Source organism: Montipora capricornis, chromosome 13 (genome assembly GCF_036669925.1).
Source record: "Montipora capricornis isolate CH-2021 chromosome 13, ASM3666992v2, whole genome shotgun sequence".
NCBI classification, from domain to species: domain Eukaryota; kingdom Metazoa; phylum Cnidaria; class Anthozoa; order Scleractinia; family Acroporidae; genus Montipora; species Montipora capricornis.
Genome location: NC_090895.1, coordinates 22,987,380 through 23,013,306, shown reverse-complemented (window position 1 = coordinate 23,013,306; position 25,927 = coordinate 22,987,380). Strand labels below are relative to the sequence as shown.

The following is a 25,927-nucleotide window of genomic DNA, read 5'->3' as shown; positions in this document are numbered from 1 at the left end:
ATTCCTTTCCGTCGGGAAATTCTTTCTTTTCTCCCTGTTCACTGAAGAATGGCAAATGTGGTATTTTCGGTCAAAGTATTCAAATGGGTCATGTTTGGCTGCAACGATTTTATCATTTACTTGCTTCGAAAGGTTAAATGAATTAATTGACAAAAAGAAGGATTTAGGCTCTTCTCAGAATTGGAAGCATTCTTCATCAACTGTATACTAATTTATATAACAATGCCTGCTCTCCAAGCCAGATTGTAATGAAATTCATTGTTATTAATTAACACTGTTCAAAGATCAATCAGCAAGTGATGCATGCATTTCATGATCTACAGACTACTTACTGTAGTTTAATTGAACATTTAAGTTTGTTGCAGTGGTTGTTTATTATGTATTATCCTTCTACACAATGTGTTGATTGGAAATTAAGTCACAATGAAAATTACTAAATTTTCATTTGAACAAAAAGCAAATTGGAATGGAAATAATCTAAATTTACATCAGAATTGTTGAAAGATTCCGTCAGAAATTAAACACTGAGAGCTGTGAAGGATGAATCAGTTCAAAGTTGAACTTGAATTTCATGTGAATTGTGTGGGCCAATCACAATTAGGAAAACAAAGCTCCGTAATTAACTTACAATTACATGTACACCAAAGTATACCCTCCGAGAAAACTGTGTTAGTCATTTATTGTGATTATATCTCTGAGGTACATGTAGTCAGGCATGCTGAAGTCAGGAAACTAGTTGAAGTAAAGCAGAATGTTTAACTGCCACAAATTGGCTTTTTGAAACAGGTGCTTGCAAGATTCAAACAGTTTTACATAGTTACATGTAAACAACAAGAAAGAACTTGCTAGAAAACGATACATCAAAATTTCTAATTAGCAGGCTGGACATCCGTTGCCCTACTTTAGAATACGGCCTGCTAAATTAGCCAATCATAGCTTGCATGCTATCTCCAGTAGGTAATTGAAGAAATTAACTAAATAATTATTGTTAATTACCAATAATTAATTCTCAGTTACTTGGAAGATTTACTAGATCTTACCTAGGCCTGTTGTCCTGCAATGTGATGATTAAATGAACCATTCACAGCATATCAGAGAATTAACCCTTTGGTTTTTGGAAACAGTACCATATTAAACTCAAAAGATATATGCCTTCCCCTACCAATAAACCAAGTGACTGCATGGCAATGCAGTGACAACCAACTCAGACAACAAGTTGCAAAATTGTTGCTCAAAGACAGTTTCATTCAAAAACACCTTTTCTAGCTTCCAATATCCGCCTTATCTAGAATTTAAACCTTTCCCACTTCCCTGCCCCTCTCCCCCTTTCAATGTTGACTGTTTAAGTTCCCAACACTGTAATTGTCTTGCTAGCAACACTGATAGGTGGGGGACTGCAGTGTGAGAGATAATAGGTAAATTAATAACCCCCCAAGAAGGTGAAGTGTCTCCAATATTTTTTGCAACTGGCTGTAGCATTCATTCTGAAAAGATTTTACATCTTAATCTTACTAGCTGCATACTTTTCAAATACTACATTGACTCATTCTATATACTGTATATAAAATTATATATAATGAACAGTACCACTCGAAACTATTAGTGCATTTGCATGAGGTAATACCTCGTCTTTGGCGATAGGGTGTACCGTGAAATCACCGAGATTGGACAAAAACCGCAACCGAGGCAAAGACGAAAGCAACCAAATGCCGCGTCCGACTTAATTGCGGTAATGTGCCGCAAGAAAACAATGGTACTTTGAAAGGCATTGTTTAATGTTATCACACCTAGCTCCCCAAGGTAAAGAATGAATGTCCAAATTGTTTTTCACAGCACCGACATTATACTGTCATGAAAGCCTGTTATGTTCGCCTCATTTTGCCGTGACAGCTGACATGAGAACAGGCAATGTTGATAACCTTTCATCATGCCTAATTCTTACATCTTTTATATGTTTAATAATTTGTAAGTTTTTCGCTATCATCATGATGAACATTTCACCCAAAGGGTTAAAAAGGGCATTTCTTTGAGAAAAACTGTGTGAATTATTGCGTAACTTAAGTCGCCGCCAATGCAATCCAACAGGAGATAATTATATTTAGAATCAAAAGCGCTTCAAATTTTGCGTCCTGTCCAAATAGAAATGTTTACGGGATATAGGTGTTGAAAAGCTCTAACTTTGAACTACATGTAAACCTTATTAATGACTCAAAGATTATACCAGCGATCAAGAACCGTATTAATTCTGCAAACATACATGAACATGCAGATATATAAAAAAAAAAGCATCAACATAACATAATCCCAGCTATTAAATAATTATTACATTTTTACATTTACAATGTGAGGCTTGAAAGAGCTTAGGACCTTCAGTGGGTGGAGATGGACCAATCACAGTCTTCCCAGCTCAATCTTGGAACATACATGTACAGGCTGCCTACAATAGACAGATCAATGACTGACAGACCAATCTTGCTACAAAGTCATGTACTGACCAAGGAGGTCAGAGACCTATAGTATTGTATGGCATTGTAAAGTTTTAAGTAACTTTTCATTAAAAATTATTTTAAAAATAATTTAGAAGATAAAAAAAATTAAAATTAAAAAAACCAGGTCAAAGACCAAATTTACTTACAAGATTCACTGACACAACACAAATCACTACATATTTTTCAAGGCAGTTCAGTTTTGATTTTCCTTTGTTTCATAATGAATCTTAGACAAAGAAAAAATACACCCTCCTGTATTATAAGTACCACCCAAGAGAACGATCCTAGTAATTTGTTATAATTACATACATATATGTATATCTCTGAGGTAGTCAGGCATGCTGGAAGTCAGGAAACTAGTTCAAGTACATGTACATGTAAAGTGGAATGTTCAACTGTCACAAAATTTAATGATTGGCTTTTTGAAACAGGTGCTTGCAAGATTCAAACAGATTTACATACTAGTTACAAAAAAAGAACTGGCTAGAACATTTTGCATCAAATTTTCAAATTAGCAGGCTGGACGTCCGAGTCTCTACCGTAACTGTAGAATACGGTCTGCTAAATTAGCCAATCATACTGGCATGCTATCTAAGAGAGGTAATAATAATATTTATTGTTAATTAATTCTCGGGTGTTTGGAAGAATTTTACTAGATCATACATGTACCTGTTGTCCTGCAATGTAATGATTATAATTTAAATATTCTTTATTCTTTTGCAGACCCGCCATCATTGACAACAAGAGCCCAGGACCAAGTTGCGCTGGAAGGTGGCTCTCCAATCCAATTAAACTGCGTTGCAGATGGTAAACCAAAACCAAACATCACCTGGACAAAAGTAAGTAATGGTAGCGACGGTGACATACTTTCTACTGGTGAAAACTTGGTACTGCCCAACAACAGATCAAGTGAGGGAACATATCGCTGCAAAGCAAGCAATGGCATTGGAAATGATGTTAACCACACTGCCACTGTGGTGGTACATTGTGAGTATTTTCAATATTGCGATGGCTTTAAGACATTTCTTTAAAGCCCCACTTTACAGGCCTTCTGATGTTACCCGATGGTGCGATTTCGCACAATCGACCTCAAATTGCATCCGATTACACAATTCACAAAAAATCGCATAATTCACTAAAGAACGCACAAAATTCATAAAACAAAACATCAGGGCTTCTGATAGGATGCGGAAAAAAAATTAAAGATTGTGCAGAAATTTTTGGCCACATTATGCGTAAACATGCAATCATTATGCGGAAATTTAAACATTTATAGAACTAATAATTAGGCCCGTATTTACATGCTTACGGTAAATCAGGACTAGAAATTGCGACCAATACAGTCGCTTTTTCCCTTTGCGATTAAGATATCTGGCCGAGTTGCCAATTTCCGACCAGCATTCACCATTAAAATAAAGGGGTTGGTAATCTGCATTTTGCCGAAACTTTTGCTAAACTTAGAAATAAAGCGATAAAAAAATATTTTGTTTCTTGTCATGAATTTTGTTTCAATTTGGAGATATGAAGCAAACTTGTGATGTGGTTGAACCATGATCCATTCCCTCGATCATTCACCATTTTCAGCGGTTTTTTACACATAGGTATTGCGGGTTCTTTGTTTTGTACAACTTCATCGCAATGATTGTCCCTACTTTAGTTTACCAGGGTTAGAAAATGATGCAATTTAATTTGCTACTATAACTTGCGGCTAAATTCTCATACCTTGTATCTTTTTTAAAAGGTTCAAGCCTAAGGTAAGTTATGAAAATGGTTCAGTGAGAGTCCAGCTGGCTCATTCCCGAAAAAATGAGTGGAAACTGCTTACAAACTTTCATGTTGCAAACGAAATGGTGTGTTTTTCCTCAATGTTCAGGAAAATAACCGTTTCAAAATAGTCAATCTCTTTGGCTTTTGTTTTTGTGAGGGTGGTAAATAAGCAGCTGCTTTATCACTAATATCAGGCATTTCTTCAGTTTTATGCGGAAAATATCGTAGCTATGCGGAGGATATGGATTTTAGGGAATTATGCGGATCCGCACTGCCGCATCCTGTCAGATGCCATGAAACATAAATCAACAAGCTAAGTTTCTTAGGAGTTCCTGCATGATTTACCTTGAAAAATGGCTAAAGAGCCTTCGTTACCTTCAATTTCTTAAATATTAGAAGTTGAAGGCATTGTTTTGCTTGGCCTTTCTAATTGCATAATCTGTCCTGCAAATTTTGCACAATTTGCATTTTTTCATTGCACCCTATCAGAAGGCCTGACTTAAAGATTTTTATAATCTTGATATGATCATTGTATTTAGTATACATGACTGTTCAATTTTCATATACAATTGTACTTACATGTAGTCTAGAAATTAAATTTGCACACTTGATAAATGAGTTTTAATTACTATATATTACTTATCAAAAATATGACGTACATGTAATAGTAAGAGTACATGTATGTGCAACTGAAAATTTTAGATTCAATATTATGGTGTGATAAAAATTTAATAACTATTAATTATTCTTAGTTTTAAGATGGAAATTGAAAAATTAAAATGATTGACCTGTAAAATACACATCAATCTTCCTTGTCTTTAATAATCACTGGCATTATTAACAGCCATAGTTTGTGCAACTTGCAAAATGTCAATTCAACTGCATTTACACAGTAATGCCCTTTCTTTTTTTACTTTCTAGTCAAACCAGAGAATTTCATGTTTAAAGTTGAAAGCAGTAATAAAAACATTTGCAAAGGAGATACTTTGAACATTACCTGCTCAGCTGAAGGAAGCCCTGCAGTGCATACATATCAGTTGTTTGAGAATGATGATCTAGTGCAGACAAACAACAATTATTCGACGCTCTTTCGGAACAAGGAAGCAACAGTTGGAGGAACGTTCCTGTACACTTGTGATGCTAACAACACTGTGTCAACTGCAAATACCACGAGAAATGTCACTGTTAATGGTGAGGAAAATTATCTCAGTGATTTTTTTCGTGAACTTCAGCGTACAGTACATGTGCCTTTTAAGAATGTGTGTGTACTTATGCAGGCCAGAGGGCCATGCAAGTCAACAAATTGCAAGCCATGTGAGCCAACATGCGAGCAATGTGCTTATTGAAAATAGACCATTAATAGAATGGGTGCTTAGACTTAAATACTGTTTATCAGCTACTAGTGCTACTTGAAAGTGTTCTCAAATGCCTCATGTGTGCCTTGCATACCTCACTGGCTCACAGATTGTGCATTTCCTACCCCAATTAATACAGTGTACATGCACCTGTATTCTACTGTGCTTTAACTCATTGACTTCTGGGAGTGAGACTTCACTTGGTAGATGTTACTTAGTTTAATGCCAGATGACTTTACTCGTCAATGCTATAGGCAGTTTTAAGTCAACAGGTTCACAACCTCTACAAATCCACTCAAAAACTATAAATGTCCCCTTTTAAACAGGTTTTGTCTCTATACCACCACAAGCAAAAGCACTATTAATGTTTATAAGTTTAATTTATATTTTCTTTATAGTAACTTATTATAATCCTAGCTGTACAGCATTATAATATTATTAACATGATATACTTACTGTACATGTACATGTACATTGTATGTATTAATATAATATGGAGGCAGTATGACCCAGTGGTAAGGGCACTGATGCCTTGAGAACCAGAGTTCCTGGGTTCAAGGCCAGCTCTGACCATTAGTTGAATTTGATTGTGGTAGTCCTTGGTTCAACTTCTTGGCTGCCCTATGTCTTGTAAAGAGCCCACTGGCCAGTTGGGGTTGTTAACTGGTGTTCTTCTGTTCTTTTGTTTCATTGATTGTGTTTCAATGGCCCTGAAAAGCCACTACAATGTAGCTACATGTTTAGTAATTGTACCTGCACTTTAAAAGAATTATTAATTATATATTATGGTGGTGTTGGTAATTATGCTGTACATGTAGATTGTAAGCAATGACTATAATTATTCACGCCTGCAAATAATTTTTTGCTATAAGCCTGTCATATGTCAGGTCAGGGACAGTTTGACCTGATATGCAGCCACCCTGGTCAAACAAAATTTTTCCACACTTATTTTTAAAAGCTTGTGGCAGACTACTTTATAAATTGCCCGGCGTCTCATTTTAATTTTTTTTTTTTCATTTTTAAAAACCTTTTCAAAATAATGGTTCAAATCTTTTCCATTGTCCGTAAACTATATAGCCGTTAGCAGCCAAAACATGGTGACCTGCCGTTTGATTGACAGGAAAATCCTTGCGTGTCATGATTTAATGTCAGACCTGAAAGTGCTTCTGCTTTAGCATGATCGGAATCACTTAACATTAAGTCGAGATTCATGTGGGAAGACTCCGCTGTTGCTCTTCAAATTGTTCTTCAGTCGCTTTCGGAGGAATCTAAAAAAAATCTTTCAAGATTCCATTCAAATGTCTGATTAGTTCTACAGGGAAATAACTGCTCTTCTCCACGATACGATGTATTAACGAAGAACCAGGCAGAGCTGCAAATAACGGCCAGTCAACGGACATATTAATGTCCGGTCAAAAATAGGTTTTGTCCGGTCAAATCCTTAGATGGCAGCACAATTTGTCCGGTCGTTTACACCGTTAGGGAAAAAAATTAGAGTTTCATGTTTTAAATATTTAACGGTCTAATATTATTGGCATTTGTGAAAAAGGAGGGGAAAAGATGGATACTTAACCAAGAACTTTTAATAAATGATTCGTAGTAGTCATAAAATTTCCAGCTGTCATTGCACGTTTTCGCTTTAATTGTCATTCCAGTGCTGGAAATAATTTTTCTTTATTCAAAGGACATATGTCCTTTCAAATCTTCCTTTTGGTCGGACATTTGACAAATTGGACCGGACATAAGTTATTGACTGACAACACCTTGAAGAAGAGAACTCAAGATGTGCTGGTGACATGTTTGGCCATCGTGTCCGATCATAATGTGAAATTGGCCGGACATTTTCAAAATTTGTTCGGACAATGTCCGATGACCGACTGTTATTTCCAGCACTGCATTCACCAAGTCATCACCGCAAATTAGCGGGTCTTACAGATGTCAGTTAGCTTGTATTATGATGAGAATCAAGTAGATTGCAAGCCTGACAGTCAATCTCATCAACTTCATAACTAACCGTATGTAAGATGTAGAACTGATTGGAAGCAATACATGTAGTACACACAAATGTGATACTGATTTTGTCGTACCATTGCGTTCCACTTTTCCTGCATTGAGATCGATGCTCATGCAGGTACAATAAATGCTTTGAAACTGTACTTGTTTCATATTTAAACATCACGAGAAGGGGGAAGGAGGCACTTTTATAGCGATAAGACATACTTAATGTTTGTTTGACCAAAAATGGGATATGTCTGAGCAAAAATAGGCTTGACCAGACAATTTGACCGGCGCCAGCCGGAAAATTATTTGCAGCTCTGCTGGGTGATGGTTATGCATGACACGGTTCGGACAAATGGGAACACTTCAGGGGTCGAGACTAACGGTAGCCAACTAGCCACAGCCTAGTGAAATTTCAGTTTTGGCGAGTAGATTTTGAGCTTCCACTAGCCATTGGGGCTTGTAAATATTGTGAAGCAGTGGAGTTCTGGACGAAAACAAAAATGAAAATTATTTCTTATGGATAAGGCAAAAGGAGAGAATAGAAACTAACAACAGAAACTTTGAGCGGATTCTATGGATTCACTTCCTTAAGAAATGATAAGTTGAAAAAAAAAAACTGAAGAGGAAGCCAACGCACAAACAGTACGTGTGTCAATATCCCATGTAAAGACTACCTGACATCTTCTTAATCATAATTTATCATTGATGACTTATGTATGTAATAAAATGTAATATTCCCTTATATATGATCTGTATCAATTTGCTCATTTCCAATTATTCAGTTTGTAGTAAAATGTTTTATACATGTACATTAGCTGAGTGTATTTTGTTTCCTGTAACAATCTTAATGAACAGCAGTCTGTTTCTTTCTTATTTATAGTCGGATCAGTCATATGGCCACTTGAAAACATCACAGTAATGGAGGGAACAAACACAACTCTAAACTGTTCCACAACTCCAGGGATCCCAATGCCATCTGTTGTTTGGTTAGAAGTTAAAACTGGCAACCGTTCATTTGAAAACCCACTTGTTCTTAGCTCTGTCAGCCGAGACAAGGCTGGGGAATACAAATGTGAAGCAAGTAATGTGTGCAAAAATGACACCAAGAGCTTGATTTTGACAGTGAATTGTAAGTATCAATTATTATGTTATAGCAAAATTGAAGAGCCCCTGCAAAACGTAAAATCAAAGGAATGGTTTTTCCGGGAAATTAACACAAACTTGATGTAATATATATTGAATCTGTCCTTTTTCCTGTATGTGGCCCCCTCAGAGTTTTCTTCAGATATAATTATAGCTGTTTTGTGAGGCACTAGAAGGCAACGAGTTGCTGCAACAAGTTGCTGCAACAAGAGACTGGTCACTCCATGTGTGTCCAGCTCAGGCTTCAAAAACAAATTGCCACTACAAGATGGTGCACACACACAGTGGTTTCGGTTATGGGGGAAAATAGAACTAATGTTTTGTAATTGGGTTCCAAAGGAATGAACATGGCAAGAGGCACTGTAAATCTAGCTAGGTGCTATTTAGACAATAATGTACAGAAAAATCCCTAATTTTGAAAATGGCACACATTATGAAGAGGCCGGCCATTTCCGAGTTCACGTCTTTCTTCTCTTCTAATCAAGTAAAGTGTGAGATTTTTGTGATGGTAATTAGTTTTACTTTAAAATACATATTATGATCATAATTATAAGAAAGACTTCGCACTTTTACAGACATGCTTTAAAGAGGAGGCAGACATGAACTTGGTAATGGCCTATATAAATATTAGTACTGTATACAAACTGTATGTGCAATTCTTTTCAAAATTGGGGATTTCACTGTACAGTATTATTTTAATTTGTCTCTTGCACCTTAAATGTGCATCTAGTCATACAGTAAATGCTTAGTCCATGGATACTACGGCAACATTCTGGGAAATACAATCATGTAATTATGCACAGATCATAATTTCATTGAATCTCCTCAAAGAATACTCATAAAAATAGTGGGAACAGGCCTCTGACCAATTATAAGGTTACAATAATATTATGATATATTTATTTATTTATTTTAAAAAAATTACTTGTAAGTACTTTTTGTGTTGAGCTATTGTAAAATGTTTTAATTTGGTTTTAGTCAAAGCAGAGATTGTTGGTTTTGTGGCAAATGCAACAACTGTCTGTCTGAATGATGTTGTCAGCTTCAGCTGCTCAGTTCTTGGTAACCCTATGGTACGTACTTATCTGTTGTATGCGAATGATGTCATGAATGATTATAGCAAGGGTTCGGGAGTTTGGAGCCGAACAATGACAACTGGAGGAGTGCTTGATTTCACTTGTGTGGCAAACAATACATTGGGAACTGACCAGAGGGCATTAGCTGTTACTGTTAAAGGTAAATGGAAAGCTTAATTGTTGTAAAGATTTACTCAGTATTGGTAATGAAAAATAACAAGGACTCTTACAATGGTGACAATGGTATTGACATCATTGGAAGCAAATAGGATGTAACTGCAACTAGAAGGACAATGATACAGATAAAAGCTTTTAATTATGATGTGGAGTTTTGGGAAATGCGGAGAATCCAGAGTTAAACCTCCAAGAGAGGCAGTGCATGAAATTACTGTTATCAATAATTATTTAGTGGGTTCATACTAATTGCCAGGTTTTCGAATCAACTATGTTCCTCAATACTCTGTGGCTTGATTTAAGGGATTTAAAATGCCTGCACCTGTAGCCACTGTATATTGTACATGTAGGTATAGAGGTCTTACAAATTTAAAGTTATAGCTTCCTTGTACAGCTCACGTATGCATCACTACTAACTTGGAAAGTTTAATACATGTACAGTACAGTGTACATACATGTACCTATAAATTCAATTCCTTGTACGTTATCATATTATTCAGCTGTAGGAAAGACATTGAACTTAAATTTATGTTGATGGATTCTAAAACTCAAAACAAAGGTGACCTTTTGAATTGCTTGCCATAGGCCATTTCTGTTATTAACTAAGAAAACCCTCCCTTTGAGCAGTAAAGATGAGGGACCGGACCTCCTGGGAGCTCTGTCTTGGGGCTGGCCGCCAACAAGGTCATGTGATTACAACTGCCACATAATTGTAGATTGCTGCTGAAGTGCAAGCGATTCAAACAAAAGTTTTGAAGGTTTACGTTATTTTCTCAAAATTTCATAATAATTAATGATTGATATTCAATCTCAGGCTAAAACAATGAGCAATCTCTGCATTCTGCCCAGACTTCATTCCTGTACTTGTACAGAAGACAATTATGTAGTTTTAGTTTTTAATAAAAGCCTCTTGGCTCATACTATGTTGTGTGCAAGTCTAATGCATACTCTTGTCTCATTACTGAAAAATACTGAGTTTACAGTAAATACAAATTACAGTACTTGTAACATGATGATGATGAACATGCACATACAACGTGACTCTTCCACTTCTACCTGAATTACTGTGAGATTGAAACAATCACCTGTTAAATGTTTTAGAGGACATTGAAAATAGATGATTTTTTGGCTTTTCTTTCGTTGTCTTCATTCATTCATGCCAATTTCCCATGAGATGATCACTGAGGAAGGAAATTTGACTTTGTCATGCCAGGAACTGGTATCCCCCCACCAACTGTGTTTTGGATCAAGACTTAAGTAATAGACTCTATAATGGTCTTGTCGCACAGTATCGACTCTCTGAATTTAAGTTCAAGTTTGTTTACATTTGGTACTTCTGCAGCCCCTCACTGTTTGCCAAAGATGATTCTCAAAGTGCATGGATTGTGTGACTCGCGATCAAGGTCCTTGAAAAAACTTTACATTAGTAAGGGTGGAGTAATTATGCCGCAGTACATGTGTGCTGTATGTTCAATCCTCCTTTTACCTAATAATTATTAAGGTTTTTCTTCTGCAACATGGGATGTTCTCCTACACTTTGCATACATTTTACACATGCATTGATTACTACAGGAAAAGATGGTTGGATGGGCTATGAAATTTCCTGAATTTTGAAGACAAATAGTACTATTTCTAAAAGTACATGAACATGTATGATGGTAATTTACAGTATAGTTCCAAGTCATAATTATGAAGTACATGTAAAACGTGTGTTGTTTAATATAAGTTTTAAATAATGCTGTGTGTAAAGTTGTGCATGTGCGTTTATGAAAAACGTATTGAATTCCTTGTTTGATTTCCAGTGGCTTCATCTATTCAACCTATTTCTGGCAAAGTTGTGCGAGAGATGAGCAATGTGACACTTTTCTGCAATGCATCTGGCATTCCTGAACCACTTGTTTCTTGGGTAAATGTTCACAATGACCAGCTCACTCCTGGAAAAACTTTGGTATTTGAAAATATTACTAGACACCAAGCTGGAGAATGGAGATGCGAAGCAAGCAATCCATGCGGAAATGCTACGGAATCTGCAACCATTGATGTGCAATGTAAGCCATTTCTTAGTTTTTGTGTGGTACTTACAATGTATTTTTTAGCTCATTGCAAATTGATGAATAATCTAAGGGTCTTTGCTATTTTGAAAGACTTTTGAGTGTGCTTTGTGATAGAGAGAAAGGTAGAAGGTACTGGTTTTGATGGCAATCTGCAGGAGGAGGCAGGGAACCTCCTGAGTAGGGAGAAGAGAAAAGAGGGAACTGAGTCTGGGGAGGGGACATCGGTGTGGGTTTGGCACTCAGACACTATCAAATAAATATTACCGCCAGGCGTATCTCAGTCGGCTAGTGCGTGGCTTTCTGAGCTGGAGGTTGGCAGTTTGATTCCCTCCTCATTTCATCAATGCCTGTTTTGACTTTCCTCTGATCCGTGTAGCTGTACATTGTGTAGCTTTGACTATTCATAGCAAGAGGCTCTAAGTAGCCTATACTCATGCACTGCCAGGTTATTTGTACTTTTGTTGACAGTTTATTAATATTAATAATAATAATAATAATAATAATGATGATGATGATGATGATGATAATGATAATGATAATGATAATGATAATAATAATAATAATAATAATAAATTATAACTTTATTGTACACCACAAAACAATTTGAAGGAAGTTCTTATTTTTTCTACGGGTCCATTGGGCTGTAAATTTCTCTCCTCTTTCTTACAGTTTGCTGCAATTTCTGAAGTAGATTTATGCTTTGTTCTTATTATTTGTTTCTTTTCTACATGTATATTTGATAATTCACATATAAACATCTAAGAAATGCAACCTCATAGTTTGTTTGAAAACAATTAAATTTACTTTAAAGAATAGAACAAAAGAGATCAATAACAGAATCTACATTTGAAAATACTTTTGTTTCATTTTTTGGTTCAGAACCATTGAATACAAAAACGTGGTAACTCATCTAATTTGCTTTGCATACCACTCAGTGGAAAACACAACTAATGCAGTAGCTAGAAATTCACATCAAAAAGCCTGTGCTGCTTTCCTTATTATCCAAAATGGCAGTTTTAAGCTGTTGTTTACTGGGAACCACATTGCAAGGTAAATTTCCCTGACATCTTGCTCTATGAATTCATAGCTTTTACATAGCCAGCGGCCTATGTCTAATTTCTTTAATTTCCATATAAATCAAAAATAAAAATATATTTTGCTGGAGTAACATTTCTGATAAATTGCTCTTCCATTCTCAATGATATACTATCAACTGTTTGAGAGGTGCAATAGTTACAACACTTTTGAGGTGGAAAACAAATAGAATAAAATGACACGGCAGAACATTCTTTGCAAGAACAAAGATAAACATCATTTAAGTGCTCCTAGGGTCTAAAATTTTGGTTTCGAACATATGATTAATGAACAATGTTTCCACTGTTGCTTTACATTTTAATAATGTTAACACATTTTTATCTCATTTAGTAACAGATGTTTGTGCACATATATTCTGAAAATGTTGTACCAAATTCATTAATGACATAAGGGAAGTCTGAAATTATAGAAAGTGCACTATTTAGCAAACCACTATAACTATCACTGTATGTCAACTGATAATTAATGTAGCTTCAGTTATAACCATAAGAGGTAAATCTGTCAAAAATAGGAGTCCCTGTTTGCATGACTGTGACAAAGCTGAATACATATTATTCCCAATGTTTATAATTTGAACAAAGTCAGCTGAAGACTGAGGTTACACATGTATTGGATTCCTGAAATTTTAAACAAGCGCCGACAGAAACATTGCCACACGTTGTGTGCCTGCATTTGCCGTACCAAATACTTCAACATTACCTTGACTGTATGGTGCGGCAATAGTTTTAGTCGGATCGACAATTCCTGGACCTGGGTTGTTTGTACGTCATTTGCGAGGCGAATTAACTCAGGAATGTAAAGGCAATACAAATAGATCTTTTGTAAAGCCACAGATGATAATTTGTTACATTTCATAAATGTGAACCAAACTTTTCAATACTGGCAAAAAAATGGCCTCTAAGTAAAACAAAAGTAAGAAAGAAAACCAGAATTTCCTCTTGAAGCATCCTCTAAATTCCTTTGCCACCAAATAAACAGCTAGAATGCAGATCAGCAACTAATCTGTATTGTTGAAAGAATTCCCCATTTTGACTTCGTCGCATGCCCATACTGACAATTACCCTAGTTCTAAGAACAGTTCAGATTGCTAAAAGTCGGATCAGTTTTTCTCGGGTATTCTCAGTTTCGCGCAAAGCTGCTCTAAGGTTCTCAAAGTTCACTGGGAGCTGAAATAACCGGCATGTTGATGGAGATCAACTGGTTTGAATGACCTTTATGTCGATCCCCGCTCTCGTGCAAAGTGTTTATTATATAATTTTGTCTTTAATGTCAACAACTTACCTTTGGCTCCACAATCGAAAAAGATTTATTCTAACAGCTCGATCCGTACAACACGGGCCGTACGACCGCGACTACAATCACAAAGTTTGAACAGTCAAGATGCGATGATTCGGGCACGACCGTGCACATCTAAGAGAAAATGACACATCTTAAGGGCTACAATGTAGACTTTCAAAAGTCCTTCGTCTCGTGTAGATTCGCGTCCGAAAAATCACACTTCATTCGCCAAAACATTAATTTTTCTCCCGGGATTCTCGTGAGGTGGAATTGTGGCAAGTCTACTTAAGGGCTTGAAACATGTGAGGGATGGTTGATTTCTTCAAACACTTGCTGTTTATTTTGTCATGCAAAATGCACTGCTATTCCAAGCATACATACATTTTAAGACTCTTACTAATACTTCTTTTCAAGTCTTTCTATTAATTTTTCTGACTCAACAATACATTTTTCAGCAGCTATTAATTGTTTTGAATAATCCCCTACCCCCCGCCCCACGGAAAGTTAAAAGTCATGTAAAATTATTCAAGCATAAATTTCCATGCACTAATGTGACACGGAAAACAAGAAACGGAGGGCATTTTATACCTCATGCGCTTACGTATACTGCGCATGATTAAAAAGGAGCATTGATTAAGAAAGAGGTGGGGGGGGGGGGGGGGGGTAAACGTGCGCTAACTTGTGGATCTCATATTAAATTAATGAAGAAAAAGAAAATTTGGAAACGAAGAGGGCTGGGGGGGGGGACCTTTTATCAATGCATGCAGGAAGGAATGGAATATGAGTAATTGAGGACTGAACTACTGAATGAAGGGTAATTAAGAACCATTTATTGTACGGTAACTGCTACCATATATACTGTACTCCCCTTTTTACGCATTCAGTGTGCATTAATTTTCGCTGTGATTTGAAGTGCAGTACTTACAAGTTAGCAAGTAAAATTTGTCTTTCATCGAAGTCGAATGAAGGGTAGAACCGTTTATTTTACGGAAACTGCTAGCATATATACTGTACTCCCCTCTTTACCCATTCAGTGTGCATTAACTTTAGCTATGATTTGAAGTACAGTACTTACACGTTAGCAAGTAAAATTTACCTTTCATTGTAGTTAAACCAGAGATGGTCCAGCTGGTACCCAGTGAAACAACAGCGTGCCTTGGAGATTACATCATGTTTAACTGCTCCGCTAACAGTAACCCTGCTGTCCACACATATCAGTTGTATGTAAATGGTATGATGGTGAATGAAACCAGCACAACAGGAATTTGGAACAGAACTATGACAACTAGTGGAGAGTTTGTCTACAAATGCATGGTGAATAACTCTGTTGGAACAGCAATGAGCACAATTGTCACCGTCACTGTCAATGGTAATGAAGTTATGTTTTGCCGATTGTTAATTCTCTGGCCTACGGTACACACTACATAGTTACACGTAATTTCTTAAAATAAAGCACATGCAAACCAGCAAAAGGTGATTGAACATCTTCAGTGTAGCATGAATCTCATTTAGAGTCAAAGCCAAAGTGAAATAATGCCAAAAAAATCTCTGGACACAAACCATTTGTGACCTCTTTGTCAGAGTTCGATGCCTTAGTGCTGTACATCTTCACTGTAGTTCAGGCGTGACAAATTCAAATCCACCAAACTTACATCTGCACATTATGTAAAATAACCGATTGATTCCTTTTATTTCAGCTGAGTTCTAAATGCTGTAGCTGTATCCTTTTACTTGAACAGTTACCTCACGTACTTTACTGTGGTCAAGGTCTAATGCTAACCTCTCATGCTGTTATGTTTACAGTTCCTTCATTCATCCAGCCAATAGCCGATGAGATGATAATTGAAGGTGGAAATTTGACCTTGACTTGCAATGCATCAGGCTTTCCTACACCTACTGTTTCCTGGGTCAAGACCAGCAATGGACAACTCACTAATGGGACTGAGTTGGTACTCACAAATGTCGGTAGAGATCAAGCTGGAGAGTACAGATGTGAAGCTACTAATCTATGTAACACTGCCACAGACCTGGCAACAGTTAACGTGCTGTGTAAGTTTCTTGCAATACAATTATGTGTCAGGTGTTCTAGGACAGAAGGCATTGCTACTTTGAAAAGCTGACAATAAAGAAAGTTAGGGGCCTATAGCTTGTGCAATTTGCTTTTATATTGAGTGTATTATCAATTGAGTGTATTATCAATTGAGTGTATTATCAATGCCACAGAAGGTCACGGTTTCTGATTGGTCAATGACAATAGGTTATAGAGTGCAATACGGAAGAAGCGATGAAGTAATTTTGTCCAGTATAAAAATCATATTATCTTGCTCGTGCATTTCATATTTTATGGTCGTTCGTGATGTTTTGGAAGTTCTCAAGCCTATAATGGCTGGTACAATTGTGCGAACTTTCAAAACATCACTTAATTGTGCCCATAAATCACAAAGTGACTGTACTTGATCCTGTTCATGATTTTGTATATTTATATTGGATAACCATTACTGAAAGAACTTAAAATTTGCACATGGTACTTAACAAACAAGCTGATAGCCATGCTAAAGACTATAGTGATTCTGGCTGGCAGTTAAGTTACAAGCATACAAAGCAGCCTTTAGAGGTGACGTATAATGGTTTTTGTATGAAGTAGGGTTGGGCAAATCCACCTGCATTTCTGGAGAAGCTGAGCTCAGTTACTGTTACAGTAGTAATTTCTAGTGACAGCTTTTGAAGGGCCATGGTAAGAAATGATTCATTTTGGAACAAAAGGTGGTCGAAAATACAACACCATTGCAGTTGGTTGTGCCCTTTTGCTTTTTAATGGTTACGTACTTGTAGCTGTGGAAACCTTTAGTTGTCAAGGATGTTTTTAAGACAGTAATGTTTTTACAAAAACAAAACAATCCTGTTTATAATTTGTCTTAATTCCATTTTAGTCAAACCAGAGATGGTTGTATTAGATCCAAGTGCAACAACAGTCTGCCGTGGAGATATTATAGTGTTCAACTGCTCAGCTTACAGCAACCCTGAAGTGCATACCTATGAGTTGTATGTAAATGAAACTATGGTCAATGAAATCGGCAGAATGGGAATTTGGAACATAACAATGGCAACCAGAGGAGTATTTGTCTACAAATGCATGGTCAACAACACTATCGGAACAGCAATGAGCATGAATGTGCCTGTTACTGTCAATGGTAAAAAAATGTCATTTTGCTTTCAAAGCAAATTTACTCTGTCTTATCTTAATTACAACAGGGCTTCTGATAGGATGCGGAAAAAAAATTAAAGGTTACGTGGAAATTTTTGGCCATATTATGCGTAAAGATGCGTTGATTATGTGGAAATTACACCGGATTATGCGTACATTTGAACACTTATAGAGCTAATAATTAGGCCCGTCCAATGTATTTACATGCTTATGATAAATCAGGACTCGGAATTCCGACCAATACAGTCACTTTTTCCCTTTGCGATTAAAATATCTGACCGAATCGCCAATTTTCGACCAGCATTCACCGTTAAAGTAAAAGGGTTAGTAATCGGCATTTTGCCGAAACTTTTGCTAAAAGAAATGAAGTGATAAAAAATATATAGTTTCTTGTCATGAATTTTGTTTCAATTTGGAGATATGGAGCAAAACTGTGATGTGGTTGAACCACGATCCATTCCCTCGATCATTCACCATTTTCAGCCGTTTTTTTACACGTACGTATTGCAGGCTCTTTGTTTTAAACAACTTCATCGCAATGATTGTCCTTATGACTGTTCCTACTTTACCAGAGTTACAAAATGATGCAATGTAATGTGCTACTATAACTTGGGGCTAAATTTTCATACCTCGTTTCTTTTTAAAAATTTCGAGTCTAGGGTATGTTATGAACGGTTTAACTAGAGTCCAGCTCATTCCCGAAAATGAGTGGAAACTGCTTACGAACTTTCATCTTGCGAACGAAATGGCGTGTTTTCTTCAGTGTTCAGGAAAGTAAGCCTTTCAAAACAGTCAATCTCTTTGGCTTTTGTTTTTGTGAGGGTGGTAAGCAGCTGCTTTATCACTAATATCAGGCATTTTTTCAGTTTTATGCGGAAAATGTTGTAATTATGCGGAGGATGCGGATCCGCATCGCCGCATCCAGTCAGATGCCATGTTATAAGTTGTCTTAATTTTGTAAATTAATTTAGAGGGGCTATGTCACATTGTTTTAGGGTGTTTCAGGGAAATCTATAATAGTTAATCACAAGTTTAATGGTCGAAAATGGTACTGTGGAATTCCTTTACTGATAAATTAATTATCGTTACATCACAACCAAGGTGATTCTGAGCAAAAACAACCCCTACCCAGGTGACTTGCTATAAACGTGAAAAATGTTGGGCCCGAATTTTCTCAAGATGATCCATAATTCAACCCATTTCAATCCTGTCCAGTTGTGTCCATCTATGCTTCTATATCCTTTTGCTTTAACTGTTTTAAGTAGTTAGTGCAATGCATCATTTTGCGTGACATAGCCTTTTTAAGGCTTCGTTTTATAAACTTATGTCTTATTTAATTTATAAGTTGAGTCTTATTAATATTGTTTACTGGCACAGTGATGTTGCCAAAGGAAGGGGAAAAGTGGTCTCTGAACACAAACCATTTTTGACCTCTTTGTCAGAGTTCGATGCCTTGGTGAAGTACATGTTCACTGTAGTTCAGGGGTGCCATTAATTTGAGTGCTCCAGGGTATCTGATCATGCACCTGTATCTGCCATAGCTGGTGACAAATTCAAATCCACCAAACGTACATTTGGACGAACGAATGTAAAATAACCGATTGATTCCTTTTATTTCAGCTGAGTTCTCAATGCTGTAGCTGTATCCTTTTACTTGAACAGTTACCTCACGTAATTTACTGTGGTCAAGGTCTAATGCTAACCTCTCATGCTGTTATGTTTACAGTTCCTTCATTCATCCAGCCAATAGACGATGAGATGATAATTGAAGGTGGAAATGTGAACTTGACTTGCAATGCATCAGGCTTTCCTACACCTACTGTTTCCTGGGTCAAGACCAGCAATGGACAACTCACTAATGGGACTGAGTTGGTGCTCACAAGTATCAGTAGAGATCAAGCTGGAGAATACAGATGTGAAGCTAGTAATCTATGTAACACTGCCACAGAGCTGGCAACAGTTGATGTGCAGTGTAAGTTTCTTAAAATACAATTATGTGTCAGGTGTTCTAGGACAAAAGGCATTGCTACTTTGAAAAGCTGACAATAAAAAAAGTTAGGGGCCTATGGCTTGTGCAATTTGTTTTTATATTGAGTGTATTATTATCAATGCCACAGAAGGTCACGGTTTCTGTTTGGTCAATGACAATAGGTTATAGAGTGCAATATGGAAGAAGCGATGAAGTAATTTTGTCCAGTATAAAAATCATATGATCTTGCTCGTGCATTTCATGTTTTATGGTCGTTTGTGATGTTTTGGAAGTTTTCAAGCCTATCATGGCTCGTACAATTCTGCGAACTTTCAAAACATCACTTGTGCCTATAAATCACAAAGTGACTATACTTGATCCTGTTCATGATTTTGTATATTTATATTGGATAACCATTACTGAAATTATATAAAGAACTTAAAATTTGCACATTGTACTTAACAAACAAACAAACTATAGTGATTCTGGTTGGCAGTTAAGTCACAAGCATAAAAAGCAGCCTTTAGAGGTGACGTATAATGGTTTTTGTATGAAGTAGGGTTGGGCAAATGCACCTGCATTTGTGGAGAAGCTGAGCTCAGTTACTGTTACAGAAGTAATTTCTAGTGACAGCTTTTGAAAGGCCATGGTAAGAAATGATTCATTTTGGAACAAAAGTCGGTCGAAAATACAACACCATTGCAGTTGGTTGTGCACATGTAGCTGTGGAAACCTTCAGTTGTCAAGGCTGTTTTTATGACGGTAACGTTCTTTACAAAAACAAAACAATCCTGTTAATGTCTTTCATTTTAGTCAAACCGGAGATGGTTGTATTAGATCCAAGCGCAACAACAGTCTGCCGTGGAGATATCATAGTGTTCAACTGCTCAGCTTACAGCAACCCTCAAGTGCATACCTATGAGTTGTATGTAAATGGAACTATGGTCAATGAAATCAGCAGAATGGGAATTTGGAACATAACAATGGCAACCGGAGGAGTATTTGTCTACAAATGCATGGTCAACAACACTATTGGAACAGCAATGAGCATGAATGTGCCTGTTACCGTCAATGGTAAAAAAATGTCATTTTGCTTTCAAAGCAAAGTTACTCTGTCTTATCTTAATTATAAGTTAAGTCTTAATTTTTTAAATTAATTTAGAGGGGCTATGTCGCATTGTTTTAGGGTGTTTCAGGGAAATCTATAATAGTTAATCACACGTTTAATGGTCGAAAATGGTAATGTGGAATTCCTTTACTGATAAAATTATTGTTACATCACAACCAAGGTGATTCTGAGCAAAAACAACCCCTACCCAGGTGACTTGCTATAAACGTGAAAAATGTTGGGACCGAATTTTCTCAAGATGATCCATAATTCAACCCATTTCAATCCTGTCCAGTTGTGTCCATCTGTGCTTCTATATCCTTTTGCTTTAACTGTTTTAAGTAGTTAGTGCAATACATCATTTTGCATGACATAGCCCTTTTAAGTCTTCGTTTTATAAATGTATGTCTTATTTAATTTATAAGTTAAGTCTTATTTTATATTGTTTACTGGCACAGTGATGTTGCTAATGGAAGGGGAAAAGTGGTCTTAAAGTAGAATATCAGGCTGTCTACATTTGGAAAATGTCTCCTTCAACTAATCTCACCCAGGCTCTTAACAAAAGATAGTCCAACTAACACTTCAACTAATCAAGACCAAGGAAAGTGCATGTAAAGTAATAGAACTGGATTGTACATGCTGTTTAAAATGGAATATTGTCCTTACAGTGTACGTCCACTGTCTTTACTCAAATGCAATGATGTACATCCACTGTCTTTACTCAAATGCAATGAGGATTAAGGGACCTGTACTCAGTCGTGTGAATAAGCACTGACGACTGCTGAAAAGCGTCACTCACTCAACAGAGAAGTTGGCAACTTCTTCCTCAAAAATGAAGTAATAAACAGAGAGACTAAAATTCATTTTGACAACGACAGCAGTCGGTTACTTTACTCACTATACGCCAGCTTCAAATTTTATTGAAACGTCTGTGTACCTGCACCAAATTTTTTTTGCATAAGTTGTATGTCCAGTTGTAGCTCATGTTTTGTTATTCACTTTTGTGCATTTTTTTTCGGAGCCTTCATCCATCGACCCATTTACAAATAAAACGATAATTGAAGGGGAAAACTTGACCATGATGTGTCAGGCAACTGGTACCTCACCAGTAACTGTATATTGGTTAAAGACTAGTGGTGGAGAGCGCACCAATGGAACAGAGTTGGTTTTCACCTATATCAATAGGATTGAAGCAGGAGAATACAGATGTGAGGCAAGCAATCTATGTGGCAATGCCTCTGAGTCTGTAGAAATTGATGTGTTGTGTAAGTTGTCTTTAAAACATATAGTATATTTAGTTGGCCTCATTTCTTTTTTTTTTCTTTGAGATGCTAAGTGATTGTTCTTGTTCATTTTAGTTAAGCCAGAGATGGTCCAGTTATTTGCCAGCAAAGCAACAGTCTGCAATGGTTCTTCTGTCATCCTCAACTGTTCAGCTTATGGTAACCCCGTGGTCCATACGTATCACTTGTATGAAAATGGAAGCATGGTTGGGGAAATCAGCAGTACGGGAGTTTGGACCCGGACAATGTCCACTGGAGGAGAGTTTGTTTTCAATTGCATGGCTAATAACACTGTGGGAACAGCAATGAGCCCAAACGTCTCTGTGATTGTCAATGGTAAATGCACAACCCTTTGTTGGCTTTCGCATGATTTTCAGTGCAATTTGGAATGAATAAGCAAGAATATTTTTTTCAAAAACGAATAAAAGTACGGGCCTCTGCAATTTGTAGTCTTTGTAAAAAATTGCTAGTAGGTACTTGTATTTATTTCAAATTGCAAAGGAAAAATCATGTTATTACTTTTTATATAAATCTACATGAAAAAATTGCGAGATTAGATAGTTGTAATAATCAAAAGAAACGCACATGTTGGGGTTTTCATTAATTTTTTTGGATAGAAGGGTACCTGAGGAGTGTCAAGGTACACCGATTCAGGAGTTTCTAGGGATTGTAGAGGATGCCCAGAAATTTGTGAAAATGTAGACTCCAAGCAATGCATTTTCCTTAATTCTGGATTGGGAATTAGCCTTTTTGCCATCACTTGTTAATAGACCAAATCGGCTAACTCAATGTAGTACCCAATTCAAACCCTTTGGTAATAAAACGTTTTGTTCCAAGTATTTCCATATCATTTAAATATGAATGCCGCATTATCATTCAAATACAACACACAAAGAATCTTAATCCCAGGAGATTTGAATTGGGCACAACATTCAGTTAGCCGATTAGGTCTGTTCTCTGACTGAGTGCAAGTACACAGAAGTTTCAATAAAATATGAAGTTGGCAGATAGTTTGAGTGGAGTAACCGAGTCCTGTCATTGTCAAAATTAATTTTAATCTTTGAGGGAATCTCTCTTTAATTACTTCACTTTAGATGAAAAAGTTGCCGACTTCTCTGTGGAGTGAGTGAATTAGCTGACTATTTTCATCAGCTGTCGGTGCTTATTCACACCACTCTGCACAGGTCCCTTTCTCATTGTATTTGAGTAAATCTAGTGTACGTCCAGTAAGGACAACATTCCCTTGTAATAAGTAGGATGTAGATTCCAGTTCTATTATTTTACATGCACTAAATCTTTGTCTTGATTAGCTGAAGTGTCAGTTGGACTTCCGTATTAAGAGCCTAGGTGAGATTACTTGTAGGAAACAGTTCCAAATATAGACAGCCTGATATTCTACCTCAAAAGTGTAGTTTTCATCCAACCCACGTGGCAGTCAATATTCTAGATATTCAAAAATTTCACATGATGAAATTGATATGCATTTGACGTACAAGCCAAATTCTCATGTGTAAACTGGTATTAAATAGTCGTTATGTAGACCTTCAAGTTGTGAAAAGTGGTATCAATAATTATTATAATGTGATTACCACGGCTGCTGAATTCATCCCGTTATCTCAATAGTATTTTGTTTTTCATGGACTAAGGGCCTGTTCACATGGAGATGGGAGACCCTGGGTAGGTGAGGTACTCCACCTACAGCTAAAGATAAATCACCCCAGTCAGGCGAAGTACCCCACCTTCAGCATTCACATGGAGAAAACTCACCTTAGGTAAGCGGGATACCCAACCCGGCTGACCGAGCAATCCGCCTCGGTGGGGCACTCCACTTCTCATGTGAATGTGATCAAGAAAAAAAAGTGATATTGTTTGGAGAGATTGGTTTCCCCACCGAGGTGGGGTACGTCACTTTCCCGGGGTCCCCCACCTCCACGTGAATAGGCCCAAAGTGTAAGAGGTCATTTAAGTTTCTTAACTGCACCTTTTCTGCGAGAAAGCAGTTCCAAAGAAAAGGTTAAAACACTAACTACAGAGTAACGAATGTTAAGGTCATGCTCAGGGTCATTGCGCTTTATCTATTATTTTCAAATGCAAACAAGTGGTTATGAAATTACGCTCAAAGTCATTTGGAAATCCTTAAAACTAACCTTTGGGACACAACTGAGAAGACGTTTTCTTAATATCTTCGTTTGCTCGCCATGATAATAACACAGGATGTGCTTCCAAACCTGCGGTTTGCTAGAGCGAAAGTTATAAAAGACGTGTGTCCAAAAGCGCTTTTCTCAAAAAAAAAATTAGTCAATGATCTGATGCGAGACAGTAGATGTATAAAAGGTTTTTGAAGATGGTACTCAACAGTAAAAGCAATAATTAATTTATTTGATGCTAATTATTTTCAGTTTCGTTGTAAAAAAAAATACCAAGTACTCCAATCAAATTAGAGGGGTGCCCTGTACCCGGGTCATGGCTCCTAATGAAAGCCCTGAGTTGCGTATTATGCAACCTTTATGCAAGTCATTTGCCATAACTTGAAAAACGTTGGGCCGACTTTTTTTCAAGATTATCTAATTGCAACCCATTTCAATCTTGTCCATTTGTGTCCCTCTGCAGTGTGTATGCCTCTCTTTTCTTTTGCTGTATTTCTTCTATGTTGTTCAACAGTTAATTTTAAGTAGTTTTGCGATGTGTCTTTCTACTCCTTGGGCATTTCTGGTGTCATGAAATTACTGACTAGTACATCATTCTCCATGGCATAACTCCTCAAGTCTTATTCTTGTATGTTATGTCTTATTTTATACTGTTTACTGGCGCAGTTGTTACCAATCAAAGGGGAAAAGTGGTGTTGAGGTAGAATATCAGGCTGTCCACATTTGGAAATGCTTCCTACAAGTAATCTCACCTGGGTTCTAATTAAGAAAGTCCAAGTGAAACTTCAGCTAACGAAGACAAAAGGAAAGTGCATGTAAAATAAAAGAACTGGAATGTACATGTTGCCCATGACAAGGGAATGAAGTCTTTACTGTACGTACACTAGATTTACTCAAATGCAACGAGAAAGGGACCTGTACTTACTGGTGTGAATAAGCACCGACAGCAGATAAAAAGCGTCAGCTAATTCACTCATTCGACACAGAAAATCGGCAACCTTTTTGTCTAAAGTGGAGTAATTAAAGAGAGAATCCGTCAAAGATTAAAATGTATTTGACAGTAACAGCAGTCGGTTACTGCACTCAAACTATCTGCCAACTTCAAACTATATTGAAACTTCAGTGTTTTTTTACTTAATTTGTTTTACAATAAGTTGCATGTCCAGTTGTAGCTCGTGTTGTGTTACTCACGTTTGTGCAATTGTTTCAGAGCCTTCATCCATCGACCCATTTACAAAGAAAAATGTAATTGAAGAAGAAGACTTGACCATAAGGTGTGAAGCAACTGGTACCCCACCACCTAATGTATCTTGGGTCAAGACCAGCGATGGAGTGCGTATTAGTGGAAAACAGTTGGTTTTCACATATATCAATAGGAATGAAGCAGGAGAATACAGATGTGAAGCAAGCAATCTATGTGGCAATGCTTCCGAGTCTGTAGAAATTGATGTGTTTTGTAAGTTGTCTTTAAAAGTTAACATTTTGAATGATCATTAAGACAAAGAAACTTGGCAGTTTTTAATGTTTTGGCAAGTATTCAGTTTTCTTTGGATGCTAAGTGATTGTTTTCCGCTTCATTTTAGTTAAACCGGAGATGGTCCAGTTATTTGCCAGCGAAGAAACAGTCGATTCCAGTGCTTCCATCACCTTCAACTGTTCAGCTTATAGTAACCCCATGGTCCATACGTATCACTTGTATGAAAATGAAAACATGGTTGAGCAAATCAGCAGCACGGGAGTTTGGACCAGGACAATGTCCACTGGAGGAGAGTTTGTATTCAAT

The 25,927-nt window shown here is 36.9% G+C and overlaps 3 protein-coding genes across 3 annotated transcripts in view; all 3 read left to right on the top strand.

Moving 5' to 3' along the window:
• Positions 1-11,812: 11,812 nt before the first annotated feature.
• LOC138030707 (carcinoembryonic antigen-related cell adhesion molecule 1-like) lies at positions 11,813-16,552 on the top strand. The gene is made up of 3 exons (XM_068878586.1): positions 11,813-12,053; positions 15,541-15,801; positions 16,236-16,552. Exons 1-3 carry the CDS (start codon positions 11,852-11,854, stop codon positions 16,550-16,552), a joined length of 780 nt encoding a protein of 259 aa, XP_068734687.1. The 5' UTR covers positions 11,813-11,851.
• An 816-nt stretch (positions 16,553-17,368) lies between these two features.
• On the top strand, positions 17,369-21,207 carry LOC138030706 (neuronal growth regulator 1-like). The gene is made up of 4 exons (XM_068878585.1): positions 17,369-17,623; positions 19,364-19,609; positions 20,420-20,680; positions 21,173-21,207. The coding sequence occupies exons 1-4, from the start codon at positions 17,374-17,376 to the stop codon at positions 21,205-21,207; spliced, it is 792 nt and encodes a 263-aa protein (XP_068734686.1). The 5' UTR covers positions 17,369-17,373.
• Positions 21,208-25,302: 4,095 nt separating this feature from the next.
• LOC138030705 (igLON family member 5-like) overlaps positions 25,303-25,927 on the top strand; it is a 742-nt gene continuing 117 nt past the window's right edge. The window contains exons 1-2 of the mRNA XM_068878584.1: positions 25,303-25,600; positions 25,728-25,927. The exon at positions 25,728-25,927 is cut by the window's right edge and continues 117 nt beyond it. Coding sequence (XP_068734685.1) covers positions 25,303-25,600; positions 25,728-25,927 — 498 coding nt within the window. The remainder of the gene's footprint in view (positions 25,601-25,727) is intronic.

What these genes read in the sequence shown, in the direction of transcription:
- LOC138030707 (XM_068878586.1), top strand. Translation starts at nt 11,852, where the DNA reads ATGAGCAATGTGACACTTTTCTGCAATGCATCTGGCATTCCTGAACCA. An exon ending in TGCAACCATTGATGTGCAAT is followed by an intron (nt 12,054 to 15,540) that starts GTAAGCCATTTC and finishes CTTTCATTGTAG; the next exon opens with TTAAACCAGAGATGGTCCAG. An exon ending in TGTCACCGTCACTGTCAATG is followed by an intron (nt 15,802 to 16,235) that starts GTAATGAAGTTA and finishes TTATGTTTACAG; the next exon opens with TTCCTTCATTCATCCAGCCA.
- LOC138030706 (XM_068878585.1), top strand. Translation starts at nt 17,374, where the DNA reads ATGGTTGTATTAGATCCAAGTGCAACAACAGTCTGCCGTGGAGATATT. An exon ending in TGTGCCTGTTACTGTCAATG is followed by an intron (nt 17,624 to 19,363) that starts GTAAAAAAATGT and finishes TTATGTTTACAG; the next exon opens with TTCCTTCATTCATCCAGCCA. An exon ending in TGTGCCTGTTACCGTCAATG is followed by an intron (nt 20,681 to 21,172) that starts GTAAAAAAATGT and finishes TTACTGGCACAG; the next exon opens with TGATGTTGCTAATGGAAGGG.